This window comes from Macrobrachium nipponense, chromosome 24 (assembly GCF_015104395.2).
Source record: "Macrobrachium nipponense isolate FS-2020 chromosome 24, ASM1510439v2, whole genome shotgun sequence".
Classification (NCBI taxonomy): domain Eukaryota; kingdom Metazoa; phylum Arthropoda; class Malacostraca; order Decapoda; family Palaemonidae; genus Macrobrachium; species Macrobrachium nipponense.
The window spans coordinates 3782960-3802386 of NC_061091.1; the positions used below are offsets into that span (position 1 = coordinate 3782960).

Here is a 19427-nt window from a genome sequence, read left to right on the forward strand (position 1 = left end):
GTACCCATGAGTTAATTTTAAAAGATCTTGCTTTATTTCCAAAAATTCTCGTCGCCAGCATGGAGCTCCAGCTGGATCACGGTTACCAATTGAAGCGGATGACGTGTGGTGTGACTGGATGTGGATGAAATCTAATATTCAAGCGCTGCTGGTTATGCTTCGCCTCTGAGTGACTTTCATCTTTGAAAAGGACTCTTGGTTTGTTAGAATAGAGCCGAACATAGGAATGTACTTTACGTCACTTGCAAGCTGAAAATACACATTTCGTAAGGTTTGCCAGCTTGCTTATCGTAAATACTGTCATCCTGTACGTCGTCTTCAGTAGAAAATCGTAAATAATAAAAAAATTAAATTCTATTATTTTTGTCAGAATAACGTCTTTGGATATTTTCTATTGTTTACTTGTCTTGCTGTTCAGTTTCTGTGATTTTATCATTAAAACATAGCTCTTTGGATAACTGCATTCCTACACTTTTCAGGGAGAAGAATTACGTCTATAATATTGAAATACTTTTTTTTAGATTATTTTACTTGGTAAGGGGCTAATAGACACATTATGACAAGTGAATTGCACCTGACTTTACCTTCATTTGGGCTGATTGTTTTAATTATGGTTACAATCACGCCCGCCAAGACCTTTTCCTTTTTAAGTGTGGTATGGTGTTAAAGTTTAAGGGCCGTAGTTTGAACTTCTGAACCTAAGCACCTTACTGTAGGACGGTACTATTCCAAAAATAAAATTAATTGATAAGACTGACAAGGGATTACCGACAGATAAATATTATTTGACCAGTACACGAAGCCAACACCAAGTCTTTTATTCCTTTTCACTCACCAAAATTACCTTAGGACAAGGGCTGGCGTTGGTACAAGGCCAGTTTAATCTTAAACCAACCAAGATTAATTAAACAAAAAGCAAGCTGGTAACGGTGTTTTAAATTTCCCACCTGACAAACTTAACCAGGTTCACTCATTAGGCTAATAATATAGCATATGTGATACATATGAGATGAGGATCCTCCTATTCTGACACTTATCGGCAGGAAAATACAAGAAGATAAAGCCCCGCATCCTTGGCAAAATCAATATTTTTGCATGGTTAGCCTTGATATTTGCAATATCATGTAGTATACACTTGCTGCCAATTTGTACCCTACATTTTCTCATTTTTCATTCATTTTAATGCAACTGAAGTAATCCACAATTAGGCATGAACGAACATAAAAGTCACAACAATAGTATTACACTCTGAACTCAGATTCAGTCAATTTATCCCAAATGAGTCATTGTGACCGGTTCCCAGCACAAATTCTAAAAAAAATAAGTTTAAAATTCTTTAAGAATATAAATTAGCAACTGATGAAAAGGTGTCCATCTAATCTATCAATGCTGCCAGGAATAAAATTGTTACTCAAGGCTAGTACTCCTGGAATCTACCGCAAGTGATAATTCTCTAAAATACTCAGCCCATACAGTCTATTTGAAGTAAGCTCCATCACAGAAACAACCATCAGGACAAAAATAGCTGTACATCATTCGATTTGGTCAATACTCCAATGACAGACAAACTGCAGTATGGAAGCCTTCATTTTAACTGTAGTATTGAATTGAATATAAAAATTAAGGCCACAGGCCAAGCACTGGGACCTTCGAGGTCATTCAGCGCTGAAACAGAAAACTATCATCCCAGTTATTACACTGAATTGTAGCAGCATTACGCATATTCTTTATGAAAAAGCAGCTTATTATTTTTATTCCTAATAATTCAACAATATTATTGGCATGATACATAGCCTTCCACAAGAAAGCATGAACTAATGGATAAGAAATAATGCTTTGGATCCAAAGTGAAAGTTTCAAATCCCACCACAATCAGGGAGTACAAGGTCAGTCTTAAGCCTTTACATATGAAACATGGGTCCCTTCATTGTTTGTTTGTATGGTGTTTTTACGTTGCATGGAACCAGTGGTTATTCAGCAACGGGACCAACGGCTTTACGTGACTTCCTAACCGTGTCGAGAGTGAACTCCTATCACCAGAAATACACATCTCCCACTCCTCAATGGAATGGCCGAGAATTGAACCCGCAACCACTGTGGGGGGACGCAAACACCATACCAACCACGCCACTGAGGCACTTGGATCCCTTCAGGTTTGTTCTGGTAACTGCAAGGACTTGGGCATTTTGTAGTAATAATGAAAATTAGTGTACTAAAAAAAAACCACTGAAAAATCCAATAATGCAAACATTGTTGTAAATTAATGACAGATTAAGACAACAACAATGACCACAAATGTTAAGTAATTTAAGGCCAAAGTTATCAGAAAATAAATATAACCACCATGGGCATCCACAAGGGGTGACACTTGGACCCCTGGAATTTCTGGAAAATAACAAACAAATTGCATAAAAAATAAAAGTGCCATCATTTTGCATCTAAGCACTTCAGGGAACAATTCTTTTTTAAAGAGGAGGGGATGCCCCCTCCCCCACACCGATCTCCATATTATGCCCCCCCCCCCCCCCCCCACCCCTCTCCAATTTTCTTCTGCAGACACCCATGATAAAAACAATGTAAATGCTACGATAAATATCAGAAAAAAACATTCTACATAACCAGCATTCAGGAGTATAGCACTGATATTTTACTACAACTGGAATCTGGGTATGTAGCATCAGCCAACTAATTTTCATTAATATTGTTATACAGATTCACTCAATCACTTTGGTATCTACAGTCTATGCCATGGCCCATTTGCAAGTAGTAAATGTTCAATTAAAGTCCTTTAGCTAAATATCTCTCTCTCCCAGACCAAACCGATTTGTATGATACTCAAGACATCATTTTCTATACGAATATGGAAACTATCTGAACACTTTCGTCAATACCATCTAATTATAAACAGACCAATGTTAATAAAATGCAAATCAGATACTTCTATTTATATTCTTACAATACAACACTGTTCCAAAATGAACAGTTTCAGCAAAAGTGTGTTGCACATCTCCAGTTACATACCTCTTCCGACATTAGGAGAAAAAAAAAAAAAAAAGGAAAAACAAACATGGTGCATCAACCAATTAAATTTCATTTGCGAACATGAAAAAAGGTGTATCTAACATTTTGCTAAGTAATATTACTGTAAATACAAACCCATTTTTAAATAAAACCTCAAAACTATACCAAACTACAAACTGTATGGAACTGCAAAGAATTAAAAACTTTTGTGTACCCAAAGGCTTATAATAATGATAACTCTGCTTCTTGAGATACAAAGTCATTGCACAAATGAAACTAAAGGGGCCCTATTGCCAGCCTTCAGGCTTTGCCCTACCTACCTACTAGGAATGATACTGCATCACAATAGGTAAAACATGCAACAACAAGTTCATATATTGATATATACCTCATGGGAGCCACTAAGGAGCTAATTACTCCAAAATGAACACTGCGAACCATTTCCGCGTCTACAAAAAGGTCACTGTAACAACAACAATTATCAACATTAACTTTCATCTTGTGTCCTAAAAACTATCCTTCAAATGAGTCTATCATTTTAAACACCTCTACTCTTTCAAAGTATGCTAACTCCTATATGTAACCGTAAAATCTGTTTACAGATCTTTATGTAAATAAAATTTAACGCTTCATTCAAATCTTAGGAAGTCAGCTATAAAAAAAAAAGTTTTGGCAAAACCTTCTTTATTACCCATGTTTATCCATCTCTGCTCAGATCATTCATCTTTGTTCAATTTCAATCTATTGTTTATCTCCAAATGAAGCTTTTTCCCAATTTTCATTCAAATGCTCTTAATTTTTAAATGTTGCTGCTTTTTCATTTTAATTCAAATGCTACAACTTAAAATTACTAGAACCAGCTTAAACATTTCATGTTCTAGTAATGTACTTTAAATTATATGGATAATTAAAAATTATTTTTGCATTCTAAATAGCTTTTTGTTTCTATTGAGCAAAATGCTCAAATAAGGTGCCATATTCTGCATACTTTTCTTCATACTATTAGGTCACAAAAGGGGGGTGGTTAGTCAACGAAATAACATATCAGGAAATTTTCTCTAAAGCTCCATGAGATTTGACAATCTGAATACAGCATATTTCACCAAATAATCCTGTTTTGTAATTAAAGAGGGCTTCCACACATACAACAAACTGCACCTAATAGTGCTTGGTATGATACACTGCTTCTTATAAAAATTGCGATAACTTCAATTAAAAAATGTGCCACCAAAATTTACTGAGGTAAACTTTTTCTGCCTTTCCACAGCATGAATTAACACTGCAATTCATCAGTCCACAGTAGATTGTTCCAACTTGAAAAGCCCTTATTTAAAAACATTTAAGAAATTCAAGCTGCTACTCCTTTATTAGTTTTAAAGCAACTTCAATAGGAATCCACTCACAATATGGCTAGAGTTTCCAGTGACAGAATTTGAGACTGATTTTTTGGCAGAACTTTCTGAGGGGTTACAAAATTTTCCAAACTGTAATGACTTTTGCAAAGATTTCTTTTGTAGTTGTTTGAAGGTCTAGAACTTCGAATCAATGAAAACCACCTTTGCAAAAGTCTAATATCATATTAACTTAATTGAACGGGTAAGAATAAAATGAGTCGCACTGGGTTTTTGCAGATAAAACTGAAGCATAGTAAGCCAATAATTCTTGGTATAAACTTTAAGACCACATACAAACAAATATTTACCTTTCTTGAATAACCAACCCCTTAATAAGTCCATTCAATGTAAGGAAAGCAAATTTGCAGCCATCGAATATTTTTTACTACAAGTATTTGTATTGGTACTTATTATTTAAATAGCAAATTTACAATTCAATTACCTCTTAACAACACAATTTAGATTTATTACATTAAACAGCAGAAATATAAAGAGAATTTAAATCTAACTTGCAAATGGCAGAAAATTACAAATTTCCAAAATGATCGTACAACAGCTCGTACAGGCCAACGCTGACCAAAAGGACCCAAGTATCGTGTTACATGTGATCCTTGTTTACTATACATGAGACCTCCATTAAATCAAAAGTTTATCACTTATTTTTCATTGCAAATTATGAATGCTAACAGATTTTTTATTTCAAAAATATATGGCCAGTTTACCATGTTTTGCTTGAATATATCTATTTTCACAAAAGCAATTCTTAAGTTTTAACAAGTCACTTCCTTTTTTTTGTATCTTTTTAATATAACTATGGACACTCAAAAGACCAACAGACAGACATTATTTTCACGAATTCCAGTTACTTTATTGTCTATATTTTTCACTACAGTACTATAAGAGAACTTTTGTTTTGCCTCTAAAAATGTTCAAGCTAGTCCATATGGACTATAGACTTCACTAACAAGATAAAAGATATTTTCAAATGCTAGAATAAATCTAAACATGTTCCAGTCCCCACTTACACAGAATCAAATCTTATCTTTGGTAGACAGCAGCGAGGATATAAATTTGGATATGCTGAACATGGGAAAACTTTACCCCATAATGACATCTACCTGAACTAAGTTTATTACTGCTTTGTTATCCATATAGAAAACTAGATTGGTAAACAATGAATATTTTAACCTGCTAATCAAAAATGAAAGAGAGAAAACATATGTTGCACTCTGATGATTATGTCAGACTTTTTGTTTTAAATACTGTCTATAGTACATAACCAGTGTATGAGAAATTGAGAATATCCAATCATTAATGCACTGATAGGTTCTGCTTACAACAAATTGTCCAAAAGACCAGCTTAGTGTTCAGTGAACAGCTGTTATCTACTACAGGTGTGAAGAAAATGTGACTCTGTCTTGAATGAAGACTGGAGAGAGAGAGAGAGAGAGAGAGAGAGAGAGAAGAGTGAGAGTAGAGAGAGAGAGCGGAGAGAGCGAGAGAGAGAGAAGAGAGAGAGAGAGGAGAGAGAGAGAGAGAGAGAGAGAGAGAGAGAGAGAGAATGTAATATCTGACATTATCTCACAGACTATAATTCCCTGTTATTATACCTCCTATGTAACGCTGTACATCTGATAAAAGTAAAACCTACAGCGGCTATAAATATATTTCACTAATTCAATACCTAATGATAAGAACAGACAAGATATGTGATAATCTGACACCACGTAACTGTTCCGACACACAGTTAGGGGACAACTGCCCCCAGAGTGTACCTCCGTATGAAGTGGATTTACCAAGTAGTACTGTGTGGCAAAATAACCTCCTAAAAATGAAAGTCCTCTAAGGAGCTAGCCATGTCCAGATGCTGGGCCTATTAACAACAAAATGCCCCCTTGGTCATGCAAGACCATACATTAAATTTTCTCTGCCAGTCTTAACATCACATAAGAAATGGACACAGCAATATAAAAATGTAAACAAGCAATATTTTAACTGCTCTATATGAAATGTATTTAATCCTAAAAGCATCCTCAAATGACAAAACAAATTAAACCAGGCTAGGCACTGTTAACTTACTACTGCAAATGACGCAATGCAAAAGAATTGGTCAGTTGCATAAAGTTCATTTTTACTTTTCATAAAGTGAAGGTTTCAGAAAGTAGTACCAATGAAACAAAAACTGGTTCCAAGTGTAAATGGTTACTAGCAGTCAACAGCATTTCATCTGTTCTAAAGTATAGCGTCAGCACATAGAAACTTGCAAAACATCAACAACAATACAAAATATAAACTTCTTGCAACAAATAAGGCAGAAGTTCTTCATTTCTATGTCTGCAAAACATGTACTGATAAGAACAAAATTTATCACCACATGTAAAGTAAAGTTAAATAGCTAAAACAAACTCTACATCACATTACAACATGTCAAAATTTCCACCTTCATTCAATCTCTGATCAACATCCAACCAATGAGATGCATGTGATGATAACCTTACGAAGAGGAAGAAAAAAAATCTTGTATACATACTCTTCAACAATAAAAATGTCCATGGTTGACAATGTTCCCACCATAAAAAATAGAACAAGAATAGCATGACTGCAAAGTTTTCAAAGTTTCATACAATGCAATTCAAATGACATCACAACCCACATCTCAGGGTTAAAGAATCTATAATTTGAAACTACTACAATTATCAGTTTAAAATCACTGTTCCAAGAATATTTGAAAAATTTTTATGTCCTTCTGCTTCTTTAAATGTATAACCTGGTGAACATATAGTTACACTTCTAAACACAGCATTATGGTCAACCACACTTTAAAACCAATGGAAGCTATAAAAATCTGACTAAACAAAAAGGAAAAAACTGTTGAACAGGTGTGGTTACCAATTAGAAGTCTGGAGAATCAACTGCTGTGCAGGGTTAACAAGAATTTACAAGAATTTATTTATTTACTAATAATTCTTTATTATGCCATTTATAATACATATCACTATTCAAGTTCATAAGACATTACTTTTAAGTACAGTTAAAGAGGAACAAAGTAACTGCAGAAATTTCCTAAATCAAATGTTCAAACACCCCTTTCTATCAAAATACATTCAGCACTGCATATTATTGTATAATAAAATAAATGTACATATCACTCACTAACACCCTAAACAGCAGAGAAAAATAAAATCTCACCTTCTTATGCTACTCAAATATATTTATCTTAAATACTGTACGTAGTATATCCAAAATTTTCTCTCAATCATCTTGTAGAATACAAATTTACTACCAATTTTTTCACTCGAGGAAAAGGGGCAAGACTTACCACAAGTGTAAAAAGCAAATTCTAATTTTTTTCATGTTTCTCTTCTGAACATCACTTCAAATTATATACATATGAAAATTCTACAAACTTTTATACTGCACTTCTCTTTTATTTCATCAGGAAAGAAATGTTCTTCATTTAAACCAACCCCATTCATGTAATAATTGCTGCCTTATCAGAAAACTTTGAATTATCTCACTTAAAATGTTTACAGAATGCAACAAATTAATCTACTAAACAACTTCAAGACTACTTAAAAAAAATTCTTTTATGGATATGTAAGTGATGTATGCTCAAAAATAAGAAATTGACAACCTTTTTGAAGTCATGTACACCACAAGAACCAACAACATAAATACTGCATACAGACTTAATGCAATGATTATGCTCTTACAACAAGCCTTTCACGTGGATTTTACTATTGCTACACTGCCTAGTAAAATGCAAAGTTAGCAGCGAACAGTCATCAATATGTAGCAGTCTTTAGTCCTCTAAAAGTAGACCTTTTATTCTCTTAAGTCTTATAAGTTACTACGACCTCAAGCCAATTGGAAGGGTTGGAAGGAGAGCACCATTCATGTGAGAATATACTAAATGCATATGCCACACTGTACTGCAATTATTTGCTTAGCTATGGAAATGTATACCTCAAATGCTAAGATATGAGCTACCAGAATTATGTAGCATTGCTCTTGAAGTGAAACAAATATCCAAAAAAAAAAAAAAAAAAGATAACCCTATGCAGCAATACAATTAAATCAATATCTACTGTAGTAGAGAACAGCTCTTAAAACGGGGCTATGGAGCTGCCTATAGCATAATAAACAAAATAACTAACATTACCTGAGAAAAAAAAAAAACCTTCAAACCATTGTAAGACTTGCCCACAGGGTGAAGCTGAGAAATTTTGGTGGTGGTATTCTTCATCTACATGATTGAACTTAGTATGTCATCTAATGCAGCCATAATGAAGAATACCATGCTAACTGAACCTCTAGAGGAGACAAATATCAATCCACCTTAATGAATTTAAGTTTTATTAACAAAAATGTATTTGTCAGACTATCCAGAAATGGTGTACCATGTTAGATAAGAAGGGCACTGGGATCTAAGCAATTAAGTATACTTTTATGTCTTATGGTAGCAGCATAACAATGACATCTGTGATGTAGCACTATTCTCAGCTAACCTCACACTGTACTGGGCATTTTAATATGACTAAATTGAGAGGCTTGTAAACTGTCAACAAAATTCAGCACTTTGTGAAGTCTCGATGGCCAAGAGAGAAACTAACAAAGATCCCAATAAATGCTGGTGTCAATTAAACTCCCACGGTCCATAAAGCTAATAAAATCTACCAAAGGACTAATGAAAGGTAAATTGACATCATCTGTAAATAAATCTTTCCATCAATTGACCTGAGGTACTAATTACTGTAATCAATAACTGAACATTTTATGACATATTGAGCTTACTATTCACGCCAATCAAAGTTATCAGCGAAAAAATTAAACAGATTTGCTTTCTACACTCAAGGTACTTTTAAAGCTTTTGAATATCTCCTTCATAACCATGGGATATTAAGCAAATAAAATCTAAATACCATTTTGGGAATGTGATTGAGAGAGAGAGAGAGAGAGAGAGAGAGAGAGAGAGAGAGAGAGAGAGAGAGAGAGAGAGAGAGAGCTTTCCCTAAAAGACTGTGTAAAAGTAATATCATCGCTGCTTGGGATCAACTGACTGATCATTCATTACAGTGCAGTATTTGGAAAAACTCAAGGAGGTTTATGTACACTAAATTAATGAAAATACTCTTCTCACAACTTGACAAAATGAAGACATGCTATGACCTAAGTTTGACAATTCTGTTTACATAAAAAAAAAACGTAAAAACTCAAAATGTTACCCAGCTGTTGCCCGATCCCCCACTTGGTGGTTCACTGTGGGAAAGATTTGTTTGTAACCAATTATTCATGAATTAATATAAGAAATTCTTATAGATTATCAAAATGTCTTAATATAATGACAAAACTTGCATGCATATCTAATGTTCATGAATTTCTTAAAAATAAAAATATCTCAGTACCCGAAATAAATAAATATGATTGTAACATAAACAAACCATTGCCTTTAGGTCTATGAATGGGAATTCCGTTTTGCTAGTTTCTGAAAGGGAAATGTCAGCATTGCCAAACGCCCAACATTTTACACCTTACAGTATGCTTTCATCTTTTCAATCCATTTAGAGAGATATCTATTCCGCCAAGTCCCCTCCCCAAAATTTGTATATACACATATGTATTCAGTAATTCAAACCTTTTGATTCAGTGTGTGTGACAGTTTATGTCACCCCAGAGGCCTAGTTGGGTATATTTTTGCCATGCTATTTTTTTAAGCAACTAAATGTGATGTATCCAGAAATAATGGATACAAAGCATGAGAGAAACAGTCATTGAGCAATGAGCACCAATCCTAAATTGAAACTACCGGAAAAGATACCGAGTGGTGTTTGACACCCCTCATGGACGAATTTCAAACATCGAGATGATGCAGTTTTCAGATATATATATATAAAAAACAAGGAGCAACCATCAGCTTATGAGTATGCTATGAATATGGAAAAATATCTAGGCCAAAAGGATATAACAATAAAAACATGAAGATCTTAATGGCACTGTTTACAAGTGATACAAACCGCAGCATAAATCAAAACTTGGAAAACATATTTTTATGCAAAAGAAAAAAAATAACTTCATAAAATACTAGCGTAAACAAAGAGATCATGCAAATAAAAACTATTCCCTTGTGTTTTCTACATGATCATTTGAATATAGTGTCCATATCACTCAACTGCTTGTTAAATTGGTATCCACATTAGACTAACAATGATCATTGCTGTCAGTGAAGCAGTACATGTTCGTATCAGAAAATGGATATTTGCTACTCCTGATTCCCACTGCAATTCATGACTTGGAGAAGTCATGAATTTTTACCCGCTAAACACATGAATGCTGATGCTGAATTATATCTTTGAAGTTCCTGAATTGAGCACTATAATACAGCAGGGGCATTTCATCATTATCTAACCCAGCCAGGATAAAGTCCTGTCTGTTTACAAACAGATATCTGACACCCTTAAATTCAACTCTTAGGCACATAATAACTTTTCTTGTAGTCCACATTTTCCTTTCCAGCAAATGGAGCGGCTGTCTTCTGCATGATGATGATTAGCATAATCTTCATTTCATTTGCCTCTTGTAATGTATAAATGAAGTTGTAGACCGTTACCTATTCAATTTTCATTTACTGTACCTTGTTCCGATAAATGTTATCAGAAAAATGCATACTAGTCGCCTTACTTCCTGCATGCTTCCTTTTGAACTGAGCTGGAGGAGAATGAGTGAAGGAGGCAGGGAGAGGGGGAGAGCAATCCTGAATGAAAGCATTGAAAAGATTAAACCGTCGTATCAAGTATTCCTTCAAAATGATATCTTTTGGTCTCCCTCAATTTCTTACCATAGCTCTTCCACAGCAAAGAATAGCAACCAACACATTCATTGCTAGGAAACTGCAGGACCTAAGCCTGAAGAATGGATAAAACTGTTGGGGGAGTCACAGAGACAGAGGACATAAAGCAGAAAAATAGTGAACAAAAACACACACCTTACAAAAAATAATGTTTCAAGTTGTTCCAAGTCAGGTGATATTGTTTATGATTTCATAGAATTCAGCCAAACTATTTTTACATTAACAAGAAATGCAAAATTGAATAAAAACAGCTTGAAAAACATGGCTTCATTGAAAACTAATTCAATGTTGAAATTAAATGGCAAGATATAAACCGCAATAAAGAAAAAAGGGGGGGGGGGGATAAAACATAGCACCAGACTACTACAGTAATTATGAAGTAACACAAAGCACACTCAAAAAATGTAAAACTTATATATAAAAAAAAAAAAAATGAAAACGCACTCAAAACAGAGTTCCATCAAAGGAAATCATAAACAGCAGAAATGCATAAGTAATTCTGGAAAGAATGACAGCGTATCTGTCTTGTTTTACATGCAGGCAAACAAAAGGATGAGAAGAGTATCAATTCATGGACTGGGGAGATGACTGGGCAAACATAACAGAATCTTTCTATGAAACGTTTTGCTGTCTACATGATTGTGTTCCACACAGGTATAGGCTATGTATGATTAGTGGCTTTGTAATATTTTCCATTCCCTCAAGTAGAATGTGGAAATTATAAACTTAAATGTAATCCATTTGATCAGCAGACACTTTTACTTTCAGAAAATCAAACTGTCTTCCTCTGAATTTTTCTATATCAAATTAACAGAAAATCGAACTCCGTCTTCCTCCGATTTTTTCTATATCAAATTACCATATTTTTTATCATTATTACAGTAAGATCTTGGCCTTAATCTCACCATCATAAAAATCAAACAAGTGGGTATACTGTACATACCTCGGTGGTGTTGGTTTAGGTGTAGCACTTGCAAAATCTCCCCACATTTCTGTACCTCCACTACCTGCAGCGGCAGCTGGTGGTGCTGCTGTAGGTGGGTTACTTGGTGCAGATCCAAGAACTCCAAGTAAATCAAGACTGCTAGTAGGTGGCGAGGGTCCAGAGGGCGATGGAGTCGTATTTGCACTACCAGGGGGAGGAGCTAATTTTACTCCACCAGGAGGTGGAGGGAGCAGCCCAAGTCCAGGACCAGCACCTTTTGGCTTTGGTCTGTTTGTGCCTTCCTGACCTTCTTTTTTCTGTTGAAGAAAGATGATAAGGCTTGATGATTAGTTATTTAGATAAAGTACATAGTAATTGAAAATACAGGACTAGCAAGATTAAGAATAATCATGACTATTTGAAAGCATTCACAAATTGCCTTTTAAAGCCAACAAAAGATGTAAATGACTAAACTATGATACAAAGCATATACAGTATATATATATATATATATATATATATATATATAATATATATATAATTAAATATATATATATATAGTATATCATTGATTTTCTCTGTAATCAAGAAATGTTCATGCTACAGGCCACTACAAATAATGCACTTTCCTGACTATGGTGCAAGAATAGATGTATTTTGTACTAAAACAAATATTGTAAATCTAAACACCACATTGTATGATAAATATAAGGTTAAAACACTGCACAATGAATGTTGTATGCAAAATTAACATGTCCAACTCATACGTACAGTTATTTTCATATTAATCTTGATAGTTTGCCCATCCTTAAAACCTAAATCTAGTGTTGGTTTTCCTTCCTCCTTTTCTTTTTCAGCCTCCTCTTCTTTTTTGACATACTTGAAGTGGTCTTGCAGAGCTACATTTAAATCAAAACTATCCGATCTATCTCCAAAACCAAGTCCAATGAATGCTGCTCTACCTGAAAGGATCAAGTAAGGCACAATATCAAATCAAGTGCATCTCAAGAAAATAAAAAATTACAAGCTGAAAAAAAATTCAGTGAGATACAATTAATTTAAATAATTTTCACCAATGCCACGAACACAAGAAACGGATGCAGCAACAATTGCAAGTATACGTAAATTATACAAATATGAATTAAAGCAAGTCTTTACATTACAAAGTTATTAAAAGGTTTGTTAAGTATCTAATCAACAGAAGTAGTATTGTCACACACTTAACAATCCTAATCAGTTTAGTCAGCTTACCTCCTTCATCCTTGGCCAGCTTACCTCCTTCATCCTGAATTCTTAAGACAAAATAACGTGAAGAATCTGTGACGGCCTCTAGGGCAACACCAGGATACTTATCGATGGGGCATTTAGCAAACAACTCCCCTGAAGTCTTGTCCTCCAACTTTAGAATACACTCCTGCTTTCTATTAACCAATCGCATACGACCAGTCCAGTCTGGTGTTCCTAGATTCCAATCTGCCGCTCTGGAATCACAGGGTAAGACTCCAATCAATCATTGGAGGATGCTTTATACTCCAAACATGACACATTTTTAATCCATTTGTATTTTTCATAGCTAACAAACCTGAGGTCTTAACAATAGGATCATTTCCAAAGCGCCAGCTGGTAACCGGTTAAAAACAATAGAAGATTGTATAGCAAGGAATCTATGAGATCTGGAAACTCTTGCTTTTACGAGGTGATAGCTGGTCAGAGACCTCGCACCGCACCCCATCGTGCTCAGTCCTGGGTGACACACTATCCAATACCTTTAATTCATTTTAATTTTTTTCTTTTAATTCAATTAAGGGGGCCGGCCGGCTAATGCCGTTTTTTAACGACAGGACTTTGACATTCATACCACTTAATAAGGTGACTTGGGACATCTCCAAACCGCATATGATTTTCACCTCTGACCTTCGATTTTGTGACGCCAGGGCAATTTATCCCGAAAATAACCATTTTCAAATTCTATCTCCTCCCTTGATATTTAATATTAAGACCTGGGATTACTACCATATATAGACCTGATGTCGACCTCCAATCAAATAGTTTTTTTTTTCTAAAAGTAATTTTTTTGCTAGATATGAATTTTTCAATATGGTAAAAAAATAAACCCTATAAATCATGAGAAAAAAATTTATAAAAAAAAAGACAAAAAAAAATTGAAAAAAAGGGCTCTATTTGATTGTTCTATAATGTCTTTCTGAGTTATATACCAAATTCCAATGTTATAGCTTTAAAACTAAGTGAGGAGATAGATTTTGAAGGTCAATAAGTATAGTTTTGAGATACAGGCGTTCAAAGTTTTCCTTCGTATTTCTATAAAGACAATGTTAATAAATAATGATTATTATGAATGTATATTTCTTTTTTGTGTATTAATAAACCAAAACTATTTTATTTATCATAATTTAATCATAAATGATGATCCCTTTTGCTCATTTATCGTAGCCTGGGGCACTGCTTGAGGCAAGATGGGGCACTCCTTCCTACGTAACCCCATCTCTCCCCTTCACTAACTCGGCTCATTACGACGAATTTTCTTCTGTATGTTAGCGAGATGTTTTCCTTGTATTTTCCTCTTTGGCATGATGACATTCTTGCCGAAACAAAGATAAACAAACGTAAATGCAAGAGAATGTCAGAGGTGAAACTCGAAGATGTACTCTCTTTTTACAAAGACAATTTAATAAATCATGACTATTATGAATTTCATATTCCATTTTGGGTATTAAAAAACCAAAACTATGTTATTTATCATAAATGAAGATCTCTTTGCTCAAAGATCGTAGCCTTGGGCACAGTGTGACGTGTGCTGTCAGGCAAGAAGGGGCGTTACTAGGCAACCCTCCCCTCTCTCTTCACTAACTACGCGTATATTATGATATTCTGTAATAATACTGAGCGATTTTTCTTGTCTGTATGTTAGCGAGATGTTTTCCTTGTCTTTTCCTCATTGACATGATGAATTTCTAGCCGAAACATACCATAAAACATACGGTAAAAAGCAAGCGATGTCACGAGGTGAAACTCGAACGTGGTAATCTACTGAAGTCTATGGTCCAACTGATTCATGATTGAACCAGATACTAGCTTCTGCGAGCCACGGAATCTCTACAGATGCCATTTCTCACAATTTCTTTGCCAATAATTATCAAAATTTACGATAACAGAAGAAATATTGCATTTTCTTGTACGGATGAATGTTTTAGGCTTACTGAGTTATGTTTACTAATTACCCTGTAACTACGAAAGTAAGAGGAATTTTGACGAAATATTTCGTATACATATTCTCAATTGCCATATGAAGCTCCATGAATTTTTTCATGACTTTGCATCTTTCGCCCTATACCACCATATATAGGGGTTCCGGCTGGCCCCCTTAAATGATATCAAAAATAAACTTTATAAGCTGCCTTATTTAACTTTTTCCTGAATCATTTAAACCTACAACATTTTTCTTGCAGGACTGAGCTTGATTTGGCATGCCTTGCGTGTCTCAGTCCCCATATCTTTCCTTAACATTAAATAAAGCTGAGTATAATGTTTGAAAGAGATCTGGCACTGTAATATCTTCCCAAAATTTGATACAGTACTGTACTTACACTTTTTTTTTTTTTTGCAAGCTCTGTACAATTAGTGCTCCTACATTACTTTGGAATAGAATACTGTAAGCCTGCTTTCCTAAGTACCCATTTTCTTCTAATATTTTTACCTACTGTTCAGGCAGAGGTTTTATACTTGGCCTAAATACATATAGGCAGTCCACGGCTTACGACATTCTGAAATTACAACACTTTTTAATTATATTTATCAGAAATTATTTCCAGGTTTACGATGCATGTTCCAGGGTTATGGCGCCTACAACGCTGATCTGGCAGAAGAAATGACTCCAAAAATGCAAAATAATCAATATTTGACAGTTTTTGGATGAAAAATGCAATAAGAATGAAATTTACATAGTTTTTAATGCACCCCAAGCATTAAAAGTAAGGTTTTCTTAGGATTTTGGACGATATTTCGACTTACGATGACTTTCAGCTTACAACGCGTCTCAAGAACGGAACCCGTCATAAACCGGGGACTGCCTGTATCCGCATAGGTCCCCTAAAGATCATTTGATAGAAACCCTACGCCATTCTCTGTTTAAGACAGTGAAAAGAGGGAACTGAAATGGCAGGACAGCAAGTAAATTAAAAAATAAAATAAAAAACAAGGATCAAGTGGTAAAACCACAAAATCTAAATAAAACAAACAACAAGGATCAAGAGGCAAAACTGAAAAAAACTAACAGTTCTAGGACAGGGTCAGCAAGATAGAAGAAAGGAAATGGGTATGGAGGTATGGTAAAATAAAAAGCCAAATGAAGAATGCACCTAGGAGCCAAAGAGGGATGGCAAACACCCTTCGGTCATGCATGTAGCACATACACATCTGGCACTATCCCCCTATGAAAAAGAGTCAGTTTGATAGACTGTAGGATGCAAGAAGAGGGACTATTAAGTAGTTAGTTATCAGATTATATATAGGAGAATGGGGAACATCATATCACCGCACCCATAAACAGGCTGTAATAAGAAGTAAAAGGCTTTTCATAAATATGTCTTCACAAACACTAGCGAAGCCTAACTAGAGATAGGCTAAGGCAGTGGTTCTTAACCTTTTTATTATCTTGGCCCTCTAAGAGTTGGTCCTTTCTGTCACACCCTACTTGGATCTATGAGTAAAATCACCCCCCCCAAAACCCCCACCAACAGATTTATTGAAAAATAAAAAAAAATGAGAAAGAGAAGGGGTTTTGAGGGATAGGAAGGGAGGTTTATAATTACGAAACATGGCAAGCCCAACGAGCCTCATCAGAGTACACTCCAGGAAAGTATTGTTAATGAGGCAATACTTTTGCATTTTTTCATAAACTTCTGAATATTAGTTCTTCACTCTTGTTAACAAAATAACGAATATAATAAGATAATTTTTTTCATTTTTCTCTAGGGCTTGCGCATCCCCTGGTAATTGCTGACACGCCCCAGGTCAAGAACCACTGGGCTAGGGTCTGAAATAAAATTATGACTAATTGTCATGCCCTCATGTCCTAGCTCAAATACATTATGTTCCAAATTGGAGAAACTGAGCAACTGAGCAGTGTCATTGCCCTCATGTCCTAGCTCAAATACATTATGTTCCAAATTTGGAGAAACTGAGCAAAACTGAGCAGTGTCATGCCCTCATGTCCTAGCTCAAATACATTATGTTCCAAATTGGAGAAACTGAGCAACTGAGCAGCCGAGCCAGATCCAAGTAGGTATATATCAACAAAACTTAGCTAGGCTAAAAGCTACTCATTTTACTGGTAATGGTCTTCCTTCAAAAAGAGGACTCTCTGCAGGGCCAAACCTCAAAATGCAAATAATGTTAGGCTAAGTTAATTTTGTACTAAGAGGTAATGTTTTTAGATCTCCTTGAAAATAATTTTGGTAATGCTAAGCCTGCAAAACCTTTCCCCAAGTGTTTTACCCCACCCATAACCCCCCTTTTCCATTGCTCACAATTACAATAGGATAGAACTGAAAGGCATAATTCTTCCAAGTGATTTACCCCTCCAAAAACCCTGCATTCCCATCAGATCCCCCTTACCATAGGATACAGTTCAAAGGTAAATTCTAGCATAATTACAGCCAGGCAAAAAAATATTATACTTTTAAATTCTTGTTCAGAATATAAAATTCTATACAAAAATGTCAACTGTCATAGTCTAGCTCGCTTATATCTACCATAATCTTGGGATATTTTATTTGGTAGATCTAGGGTGCTTATCCGCGGCGGCCTAGACTATGGCAGTTGCGGTTTTACTATGCAGTTTTACCTACCGAACAAGAATTTTAAGTAATATTTATTCGGACAACTGTAATTAACCCCTCAGGGGCCAGTACTAAACACGGCGAAATACGTTGGACGCCCTAGTGGATGTCGTATCCACGGTTACGTTCCTTGCAGTCCATGCGGACTGCTTCTGTAGAAATACCTTTTATTTCAAATGCAGCAAAAGTATCGTCCCCCACTCTCATAACTAAACACCTTGGATGCTCTGACCCGAACATTCGGCCCTAGCCTAGGCTACCTTCATGCAAGCCTGCTAATTGGTATCAACTGGTCCTAATTTCCATCAAAATATAATTCCGTAAACCTAGTTTTATTGGCAACCATTCCGAATCAAAATAAATTGTTTAAATTACGTTTCTAAACATCTCCATCTCGTCTATAGTGTTTTACATTCATTTCTCATAAGGATTTTCGTTTCCTGAACGGGTCTCAATGTCGCCCAACCTAGCCTACCTCATCCTGATTCTTTAGGAAGTTAAGTACCCTAAAATTTAGAGCTTTTTCGCGAATATTTAAGACTGAAATGACAGCGAGCTTCGGCCACATCTCAAGACAGGAAATTAAGTAGTAATAAAAGTGGACACCCAAGGACGACAGCTGAGCTTGATGCTCAAGTGGTCAAGCATGAAAAGGTTACGTCACCATTTGAAATCGGGGCGATAAAGTCCTCCATAAAACCCAGAATGGGCATCGGATGCCATGTAAGCACTGGAAGGCGGGATACGGATCCATAATGGGGCTGCTTTGACCCAGGAGAAACGCCCCCAAAACAATATTTACGAAGCTCAAGAACCCACTTGACAGTTGGCCATTGCGAGAGAACTTTGTCATTACCTATCACGGGAGAAATTGGAGTCAACAAGCTACAGAGAGCTTTAAATCACTTGTAAAATACCTGTATCCTCTGTTAGATTGTCTTGGAGGTATTCTATACACAAATACCTCAGATTTTACCAACAATACACTCTCGTAGTCGTCCATACTTAGAGCCCTGAGTAAAGCAGCGATTAGGGACGCACTTCGAGGGAAGGCTCACTTCGTGACGTCATCACAATGGGGTAAACAATTGAAGGAATAACTTGCTTCCTTCTTTTAATTGGCTTTCATTCTTCACGCAAACGGTGTTTCATTTGAGAGCTGCATTTTCGTTATCTGGATAACGAGAAATGTCAGAAATTGAGAATGTTTTTAAGGAAGAAAATGCGCTGCAGAGAACCAGTCAAGACAGACCAACAAACAGGAAATCAACTTATGTGGTTCAAGGAAACACACAACTATGCAAAAATTCGACCAACTGCTATAAAAGAATTATTTTAGTTACATACCGTATTATGAACAATGCATTTATTTTGTAAAAATG

The 19427-nt window shown here is 35.4% G+C and overlaps 1 protein-coding gene across 3 annotated transcripts; it reads right to left on the minus strand.

The window, feature by feature from the left end:
* Positions 1 to 7528: 7528 nt before the first annotated feature.
* Positions 7529 to 19121, minus strand: LOC135205019 (NECAP-like protein CG9132). Of its 3 annotated transcripts, none has more exons than XM_064235282.1 (5): positions 18963 to 19121; positions 13463 to 13668; positions 12959 to 13149; positions 12206 to 12504; positions 7529 to 9674 (listed from the first exon to the last, which is right to left on the minus strand). In XM_064235282.1, exons 1-5 carry the CDS (start codon positions 19046 to 19048, stop codon positions 9629 to 9631), a joined length of 828 nt encoding a protein of 275 aa, XP_064091352.1. In that variant the 5' UTR covers positions 19049 to 19121; the 3' UTR covers positions 7529 to 9628. The 3 variants fall into 3 exon arrangements, with proteins under 3 accessions (XP_064091352.1, XP_064091343.1, XP_064091361.1); XM_064235273.1 differs by having other exon boundaries at positions 13439 to 13668; XM_064235291.1 differs by lacking the exon at positions 18963 to 19121 and adding an exon at positions 18710 to 18848 and having other exon boundaries at positions 13439 to 13668.
* Positions 19122 to 19427: the final 306 nt, after the last annotated feature.